Source organism: Mus caroli, unplaced genomic scaffold, assembly GCF_978045245.1.
Source record: "Mus caroli unplaced genomic scaffold, Mus_caroli_1 scaffold_6, whole genome shotgun sequence".
In the NCBI taxonomy this organism is placed as follows: domain Eukaryota; kingdom Metazoa; phylum Chordata; class Mammalia; order Rodentia; family Muridae; genus Mus; species Mus caroli.
Genome location: NW_028227261.1, coordinates 23,960,842 through 23,970,377, shown reverse-complemented (window position 1 = coordinate 23,970,377; position 9,536 = coordinate 23,960,842). Strand labels below are relative to the sequence as shown.

The 9,536-nt window shown below is 51.1% G+C and overlaps 1 protein-coding gene across 4 annotated transcripts in view; it reads right to left on the bottom strand.

Moving 5' to 3' along the window:
* Window positions 1-428: 428 nt before the first annotated feature.
* Window positions 429-9,536, bottom strand: part of Rps6ka1 (ribosomal protein S6 kinase A1) — a 40,551-nt gene continuing 31,443 nt past the window's right edge. For all 4 annotated transcript variants that reach the window (XM_085838868.1, XM_085838866.1, XM_085838867.1 and 1 more), the window contains 5 exons: window positions 3,929-4,090; window positions 3,702-3,778; window positions 3,465-3,582; window positions 1,659-1,796; window positions 429-1,310 (listed from right to left, as the gene is read on the bottom strand). In XM_085838868.1, the coding sequence (XP_085694994.1) occupies window positions 1,188-1,310; window positions 1,659-1,796; window positions 3,465-3,582; window positions 3,702-3,778; window positions 3,929-4,090 (618 nt within the window). In that variant the 3' untranslated portion in view covers window positions 429-1,187. The remainder of the gene's footprint in view (window positions 1,311-1,658; window positions 1,797-3,464; window positions 3,583-3,701; window positions 3,779-3,928; window positions 4,091-9,536) is intronic.

The window sequence follows — 9,536 nt, the reverse complement described above, 5'->3', positions numbered from 1 at the left end:
AAAAAAGTCATTCCCTCTCTGAGCCTGTTTTCCACCCATAAAATGGAATGTCTACTTGACAGGGTTAAGATTAAATGAGACAGGGGCATAGTTTAGTGACACAGCACTGTGCAGGGTTCTGAGTTCAATTGTAAGCACCACCAAAAAGAGAGGAGGGGGGGATGGTGGCAGACTACCTGTCTGGGGTGTTTAAGGTCTTGGGTTGCATATTTATCACTAAGGGCCAGCGGCCGTTGCTGGTTGGTAATGTCGTTAGTGTTCACCCATACCGTGAAGAGAATCCTCCCATAGGAGCACATATATGCACAGAACCAGAGGGGTTCTCAATGACGTGTGCTTCAAGCAAGTGGGCTAACCTGTCCCTAGCCGGTTTCCTGTCACCGTTGAAGTCTTCAAGGAGGATAAAGAGCAGAAGGAAGAGCGGGTGCTTTGACTGGATTGTAAGTTTATTAGAAAGGCCTTGGACAGATGAACCCTGAGTTACCAGCTGAGGAGGAAATGAAAAAGCCCTCATCGCCCGGGGACCGCCTCCCTGGTCTCCTGTGAACTCTGTCTAGCGGCAGACAGCAGGTTTCCCCAAAAGTGCTTTCTGCTTCCTCTCCATGGGGTTGTCCGATCCCACCGCAGGGACCCACCGAGGATGGGTGTTGTGGATGCTGGTGCCTGGAGCCAAGAGCTGACAGGGTGTGGGGGGGTCCCTTGCTCTAGCAGAAAGTGGTTCTAGAACCCCAGAACAGAACGGAAAAAGAGACGGCTGGGGACCAAGTTCTGCTGAGGAGCCAGGAGACAGCTCTGAGAGGCGACGCTGGACCTTCTCGAAGTCATGTGCAGATGGCCCCACGGCCAACAGCGGGGAGGGCCCCAAAGCTACCAAGGGAGTCTCGGCCACACATGTGACTCGTTGTTCCTCCTGGGACTGCGATGGCCAAGAAGGCAAATGGATCTTGTAAAAAATTCATGGGAGATGATGCCATTTTTTTTTTTTTTTCTTAAAAAATAGTTTGTACAGTGAGTGGCTTTCACACGGTGGAGCCCGAGCCCAGAAGAGCCCGTCCCGGGGAGGAAGGCACTTCACACGCTCACGGGAGATCTGGGCTGGTTACTTCCTTTAGAACTCCATTCCTGTGACCCAGGCTTGCTCTCTCTGGGAAGGCCTCTGCCTCTGAGGAGTTCGTCTGCACTGCGGCTCACAGGGTGGTGGATGGCAGCTTCCTCACCCGCCGCTGGGCCAGGATAGACGACTCAATTGGCTTGAGCTGAGGGGTGGGTTTGGAGCTATTGAGAGCAGAGTACGTAGCCGCCATGGCTCCCTAAGAGAAGAGGTAGGAGATCAGACCATGAAGGAGGGTGGGTAGTGGGCATCAAAACACACGTCCCCCAGGGTCTGGCCCACCCCTCCCAAGCTTCCCCAGTCCATCCAGCCCCGTGCTTCTAGCCTGGGTACTTATTGCTTTATGACCAGGGTTTCTCCCTGGGGCACAAGAATGCATCGATGCTAAGTCTGGGATGAACTTCCTTAGGGGCAGGGCTTTGGCTTTTGCCACATCCCCTGGTTTTAGGCAGTCCTAGAACTTCAAGTCCTGCCATAACCCACCGGTCTGAGACCAACCCCACACAACCACCCCAGACACTTGGCAGCCCCAGGTGTTCATGCCGACCTTGACGAGCTGCAGGTCTTGGTGGGACAACTGGCTCTGGGGAAGCTTGTCTTTCTGGGTGATCCATGGGTGCTGCAGGACCTGCTTGGCTGTGAGGCGCTGGTGGGGGTCCACATGCAGCATCTTAGATACCAAGTCCTGGACACATATGAACAAGGAGGTGACGGGTGGGGCACCGAGGAAGCAGAGAGCCATGGGCCACTGATGGCCAGTGACTGGAAGGCCAACTGTGTCCAGTCGTTTTTGGCTTGAGCCCTTACAAAAGCCCCTGCAGTTCGTTCTTTATACACCAAAGCCCTCCTCCCCCGCCCCATCCCAGGATCTCTTTCTTCCCTCCTTGCTGCTCCAGGTATGTGAGGGACATCTTTTTCTTTCTCCTTCAGAAAAGCCATGAGGAAAGGTGGGGTCACCTGAAGACTGGGGGTGGGGAGGCAGGTAGAGGAAGCTTGAATTTGACCCTTCTTGGGGTAAGAGCCTGAGAGCTGGCCTGGTGGGCAGGAGGTGCTGGGCTCAGTGAAGAACAAAAATGAAAAGAGAAATCCATGCCAGGTATTTAATCCCAGCACTTGGGAGGCAGAGCCAGGGGGGACCACCAGTTCAAAACCAGCCTCGGCTACATAGGCCTTGAAGGGCAGCCAGGGCTGGGAGAGAGAGACCTTAACTTCAAAGTGAAACCAAAGCAAGCAGGCTCAGTGCTTACTGCTCTCCCAGAAGACCAGAGTTCAGTTTCCCGCACTCTAATTCTTTTTGTTTTTTCCAGACAGGGTTTCCTTATGTAGCCTTTTAACTGTCCTGGCACTTGCTCTGTAGACCAGGCTGAAACCAGAACTCAGTGATCCAGGCTGAAACCAAAACTCAGAGATCTGCCTGCTTCTGTCTCCTGGATTTAAGGTGTGCACCATCACCGCCAGGCCCGGCACTCCCGTACACAGGGTAGGAGGCTCACCCAGATGTAACACCACCAGCTCCAGCGTGCCCTATGCCTTCTGGCCCCTGAGGTCACCTGCCCTCACATGTTTCCCTGCCCCTGCCTCCCCCCACCCCCCCACAGTTATAATATAGTGCTGGGTGTGGTGCTGTACACCTTTAAACCCAGTACTGAAGAGCCAGAGGAGGGTGAATGCTGGTGAGTTTAATGGCAGCCTGGTCTACAGACCAACTCTCGGACAGACAGCCTAGGATACACAGTGAGACCAACAAAAACCAAAGGCAAACCAACCAACCCGGAAATAGTAACAGAGCCTCAAATAATAAAAACCCTGAACTTAGCTCTTCCCTCTCGGAGAGCTGTTACTTATGAGCCTCAGTTGTCCCTCTGAGAAACAGAGGTGACAACAACCAGTACAGGTGGTGCCATTCGCCAAGGGTTCAACTGTGCTACGAGATGTTCTAGATGAATAGAAATGTCCCAATAATGCATGTTCAAGCCCAGCCTCCTTTGGGATGGCATTCCACAGGGCTTGGATCCACAGGGCTGGGATCCACAGAGCTGGGATCCACACACCTGACCAGAGAGCTAGCTTCAAAGGGTTGGCGTATTCTCTACCACATCAACTCTCCATAGAGAGAGACAGGGTTAGGCAGCCCTCTGCATCCCTTAGGGCCCAGAACACAGAAGGGGTGTGAAGTTATCCAGACAAACAGGGGAGGTGCGTGTGTCTGGGAATCTTTTATTTGGGATAACACTGCAGTGGGGATTTGTGGAACATGCTACTTGGGAGAGGGAGGCTGTAGGAAACCTGTCCTAGAACTGTGGAAAGGCACTGATATCAGCCCGGCTCTGCCCTTCAAACCTCACAGACTCACCTTGGCTGTCTCTGAAACCGTGTTCCAGTTTCCCCCACTGAGGGTGAACTTCCCGCTGCCGATCCGGGTGAGGATCTCCTCTGGGGTGTCACTGGGCCCATTGGCGAATGGAGTGTATCTAGAGAGACATCCCCAGATCCAGCTTTAGCCTCTGACCTCCATCCTGGCACTAGGGGGTTAGGTCAGGAGCTTGGAAGCTCCCAAAGGCAGGGCCAGGGGCCCAGACTTCACACATACCCTGCCAGCATCGTGTACAGCAGAATGCCCAGGCTCCATATGTCACAGCCTTCATCGTAGCCCTGGCGCTTCAGCACCTGGCAGGAGGCAGGGGAGGGCGGTCAGGCTGAGGGGCACAGGAAACAGTCACACCATGGCTATATGTCTTCCCTTGGGACCTGGGTCAAGGTCTGGACAATATAGGATGATTGAGAGCAGGCACAGGGCCACCTGACGCTTCCACTTACCTCAGGTGCCACAAAGTTGGCTGTGTAGCAAGGTGTCATGAGGAGTCCGTTCTCGGCCCGCAGCTGCTTGGCAAAGCCAAAGTCACAGATGCGCAGGCACTCGGGGTTCCCAGACTCATCCACATAGAGAATATTACTGGGTTTGAGATCTCTGTGAACAACCTGCGGGCAGAGGGCTTGGGTTGGTATATGGTGCAGGAGTAGTGACCTATGCCAATGGTCAGAATTGAAAAAGCCACACAGACTGGCACACAGACCTCTAGAAGTGGGGAAGGTATTGAAACGGGGCCCTATATTGGTATACTGCCTTTGAAAAAACTGTGTATGTGTGTGCCAAGGCGTACAATTTGAGAGGGGGGGTCGATTCTCCCACCGTGTGTGCTCAGGGGACCACATCTGGGTTGTCCGGCTTGGCAGCAAGCACCTGTGCAAGCTGGAGCATCTCACGGGCTCTGCATCGCCTTCATGAAGTCTCTGTGAAGACGGCAGCAGCCCTGCACCTGCCCCAGTTTCTCCCTCTGACCTGCCCATCACCCGTTCTCTCCTAAGGCAGCCCCCACCCCCTGCAGTATTGGTCCTTCTCTTTCTCTTCTTCCTCTCTTTTAAAAGATTTTTCCCCCTGTACTTCTCAACCCCACCTCCCACCCCCGTGCTGCTGGTTCTACCATTAAAACGCCCAGAGCCCAGCTCCTCTCGGCTCCTCCTGATCAGGAATTCTGTCCCCAATGCCATCTAGATTCTGCAGCTGACAGAGCAAGTCCCTTAAACGTTAAGTCAAGGGGTCAGCAAGATGGTTGAGTAGGGGTAAGCACTCACAGTCAAGTCTGATACCTGAGTTTGGTCAACAGAATCCGCAAGGTTAAAGGAGAGAACCTACATTTTCCCCTGACTTCCACATGCATATACCACAGCACAAGTGCACACAGACACACAGACACACAGAGTGATGGTTTGTAGATGCTGGGCCCAGGGAGGGAGTGGCACTATTAGGTGTGACCCTGTTGGAGTAGGTGTGTCACTGTGGATGTGGGCTTTATGACCCTCATCCTAGCTGCCTGGAAGCCAGTATTCTGCTAGCAGCCTTCAGATGAAGATGTAGAACTCTCAGCTCCTCCTGCACCATGCCTGCCTGGACACTGCCATGCTCCTGCCTTGATGATAATGGACTGAACCTCTGAACCTGTAAGCCAGCCCCAATTAAATGTTGTCCGTCTAAGAGTTGCCTTGGTCATGGTGTCTGTTCACAGCAGGTAAAACCCTAACTAAGACACACACACACACACATACACAAATATATACAAACACAGACAAATATACACAAACTCAGTCACACACTCTCTCAAAAATGTTAAAAAAAGATGGAGGTGCTGAGTATCTCAGTGGTAGAGTCCCCTTGCAGGAAGTCCAAATCCATCTATGACTAACGTGGTAAGTGAGAGGCCAACCTGAGATACACCGTTCTTGTCAAAAAAAAAAAAAAAAAAAACCCAATCACCTACCTAGCCAACAAGGGCAGAGCTAGAAAGGTGGCCTGGCAGTTAGGAACCCTGGCTGAGCACTCTAGAGAGAGGCAGGAGGATCTCTGAGAGTTCAAGGTCAGCCTGGTCTACAGAGGGAGTTGCAGGAGAGACAGAGCTACACAGAGAAACCCTGTCTTGAACAACCCCACCCACCACCACAACCACAAAAAAAAAAAAAATTTTTTTAGCTAAGTTATCATGAAGATCAGAGCAGAATTTGAACCCCAAAACCTACAGTACAAACTCATGCCCTGTGCCAGTAGCCCCGCCTCCAAGTGGAGAGAGGGGAGGATCACTGATTGCTGGGGCTTCCTGCCTTCCAACCTAGCCAAGAAAATGTGAGCTCCAGGCTAAGGGAAAGATCCTATCTTATCAGAACAGGTGCCAAGTAAGAGGACACTTGACATCCTGTCCTGGCCGCCAGAGGTACACTCACGTACGCACCACCACCACCACCGACATATAATCTCACGGACACGTATAGAGATAAGCCTTTTCAAAAATGTCACTTCACAATCACGGTGACACTGGGGCCACTCACCACACCTCAGTAAGTAGGCAGGTGGCATTTTACAGAGGAGGAGATGGAGACCCCAAGAGAAACTCTGACTTGTAAGAAACAGGGGCAGGACTTGAACTCAGTCCTAACCATTTCGGGACCTTCCCAGTTTTACTGTGCACAAAGGACACATTGGGGGAACAGACATTAGGGAAGTTTGTGATCCGACCCTGCCCTAGCAACATTGACGGAAATCGAGTCTGGACACAGCTGGCACAGAGTGGGGCGGAGCACAGCTCAGAAATGCTCCAGTCACTGCTGCCTGGCCACCAGGTGTGCACACTGTCACCGAAAGACACAGTAGGCTGGGAAGGCGTGAGTGGGAAGACAGAGGGGGAACCATAGCAACCAGACTAAACACGGCTCTGGGGATGAGGGGACAGTCACCACGCAGTAACTCAGGCCGTTTTCACAAAGGCAGCCAACCTCAGAACGAAAGCCCACCCCTCCTGCAAACCAGGGAGGGAAGCCTGGCCTCACCTCCACAGCTGTGTGGCCTTCAGCTCTCTTGCCTATAAAATGGGACTGACACATGTGTACAGGGCCCAGGGTCATGGGATGGTCTGGGATGTTTAACTCAGGGCTTGGGACAACGGTGGGTGTTTGTCACGGTAACCTCATAGTGGTTTCAGATGGAAGCCCAGTTTTGACAGGGATGAGGCAGGAGAATTGCTGTGGTTTCCTGGCTTCCAGTCTGAGAAAATATAAGCCCAAAATTCAAGGAGAAACCTTTCCTGGAAGGAATGAGGGCAGAGGGAGGGGACAATGCTCAGCTGGCCTCTGCTTCCACACACTCACATAAACACTCACACTCAAACACTCACACTCACATAAACACTTAAGACAAGCCAGTGGTGGCACAGCTCTCAGTTTGAGGCCAGCCTGGTCTACACAGTGAGTTCCAGGACATCCAGGGCTACACAGAGAAACAGCCAGGGCTACACAGAGAAACCCTGTCGGGGTAAAGCAGTAACAAACCAAAGAACAAAACACGAGATGCAAAACATATCTCCCAAACCCCACGCCCTAGCTTGTCATGGCAATATCATCTGGGGCAGACGCCCGGCAACTACCCAGTGTCTACTAACAGGTAAGGAGAGTTCACTGGACCACCCATACTGTGGAACTCAAACCAGCAACAGAAACTGCGGCCCACAACAAGATGAATGACGGGAAGGAAGGCAGGCAAAATGAGCCTAGCTTGGAGTGGCCACACAAGGCTGCAATGCCACTACCCCCCAACCTGGGTACGCAGTAAGGCTCTTTCCTGCTTCATACCAAAAACCCAACAACAAACAAACAAACAACCCCCCCCAAACAACCCCCAAACCAACCCCCCCAAATCACTACCCAAACTACAACAGCCAAAAAAAAAAAAAAAAAAAAAAGATGAAGAAGAAAAGAGAAGTGAGCGGGCAGGGAGATGGGAAAGGCTTTATGTATTGATGTCAGAGTTGGAACGGGGTGTGTTCACTGCCAGGAAATGGACCAGCATTGTGACTGGTGCGTCATGTTGTGTTTATGAGACATTTCAATAAACAGATGCTATTAAACAAGCAGGTGTTTTGGATCTGGCCCCTCGTCAACCCTTTCAGCTTTTGTAGATTCTCAGCTTCAGACACCAAACCAACCCACAGAGCCCCTGCAAACACCTCAAAAAAAAAGTATCTGGGTCCGCATCAGCAGCCCCTAGAATCTGGAAAAGGCCAGAAACGAAACCCTGGTGACCGATAAACTGGCCTTGGGAAAGAAGCTGTTTCCCAAATGCCGCGTCTTCAGGGCCCGGTGCTTTGGGAGACTCTTGTTCTGAACTCAGTTCCTTGTCTAAGCTTCAGACTCCCCACTGATTATTCACTAGCTCAACTCTGCCTTCTCATACCCCTGGCTGTCTTGGAACTTACTCTGTAGACCAGGCTGGCCTCAAACCTACAGAGACCTGCCTGTCTCTGCCTCCTGAGTGTTGGGATTAATGGCGCTATCCTTTCTGGTTTTTGAGACAAGGTCTTTTTATATAGTCCAGGCCGCCTTGCTACAGAGCAGCCCAGACTGTCTTCAAATTCATGATCCTCCTGTTTCAGCTTCCTGAAAGCTGGAGTTACAGTCATGTGCGTGTGCATGTGTGTGTGTGTGTGTGTGTGTGTGCGTGTGTGTTTGTTTAGTACTGTGGATGGAACCCGGGACCTCCAGCACACCAGACAAGCATTCTATAATTGAGCCAGAGCTGCTAAGGGGGATCTTTAACCAGTATTACCAAGACAGGAGAAGGAAACATTAATGCTCTGACCTGATACGGTTAAACATTAGTCTGCCTGCATTGACCACATAAGAGACCAAAGCCACTTCAAACACAACCATTCAAAACCCACATGGCAAGCAAACTTAAGCTTTGCTTATAAGGTAAAGTTCCCTCTTATAAAAGGATTCTGGGCCTCGGAGAGGGCTGGGCACTTGCAGCCAAGTCTGATGACCTGAGTTCGATCCCTACATGTCAAAAGCGGGTAACTGTCTTCCACAAGTTATCCTCTGACACGCACCGTGGCATACACTCCCATACATACTAAATCAAGTAACAAATGTGTAAGAATTCCCTTAGTAAGTTATATGCAACCTAACACTGACAATTTTTTGCCTAGTTTAGTAAAACAATAGATTCAAATACTCTGAAAAGATAAATCCTCAACATGAGGGTCTCCCAGTGAGGAGATGGGGTGGCTCCCATCTGGCCTGAGTTATTAGGGCAATATGAGTCTGTGTCTGTGGATGCCACGCAGGATCAAGTACAATGTCCCACTGAGTAGACAAGTGATTCTGGCTGGCTGTCCCAGCCCCCAACCCACTTTATTGCTTTGTAGCAGAATGTCCGACACAGACCTTCTCACCAAATGGTCCTGTGAAAGTACCCGTTCTTAAGTACAAATGAGAGCCCAACTGTTCTACAGAACTATCTCAGGCACTATGAGCTTTGTCCCTAGGTATGAGCAGAGGACATTATGACCCTCCACTTCCACCCCATCACTAAAACATGGAAATGGATGCCATGGTTAGACATGGTCATAAGCCCTCTTTCTAATTCTTCCTCTATGGATATAGTCAGTTTAAAACCAAGAAAACCGCTGGGCGTGGTGGCGCACGCCTTTAATCCCAGCACTCGGGAGGCAGAGGCAGGCGGATTTCTGAGTTCGAGGCCAGCCTGGTCTACAGAGTGAGTTCCAGGATAGCCAGGGCTATACAGAGAAACCCTGCCTCGAAAAAAAAACCAACCAACCAACAAACAACAACAACAACAAAAGAAAACTAGAATTCCTTGAAGTTCAGTGGCCTGTAATAGCTAAGTATTCCATCTGGGTACTGGAGCTATAGTGTCTATAATCCCAGCTCTGGGAAGGTTGAGGCAGGTGGATCTCTGTAAGTTACAAGCCAGCCTAGCAAGGCTGCAGGATGACTTTACAACTATCCTGGGCTACATAGCAAGTTTTAGGCTAGCCTAGGTTATAAGACCTTATCTCCAAACTAATAAAAACAAAAGCAG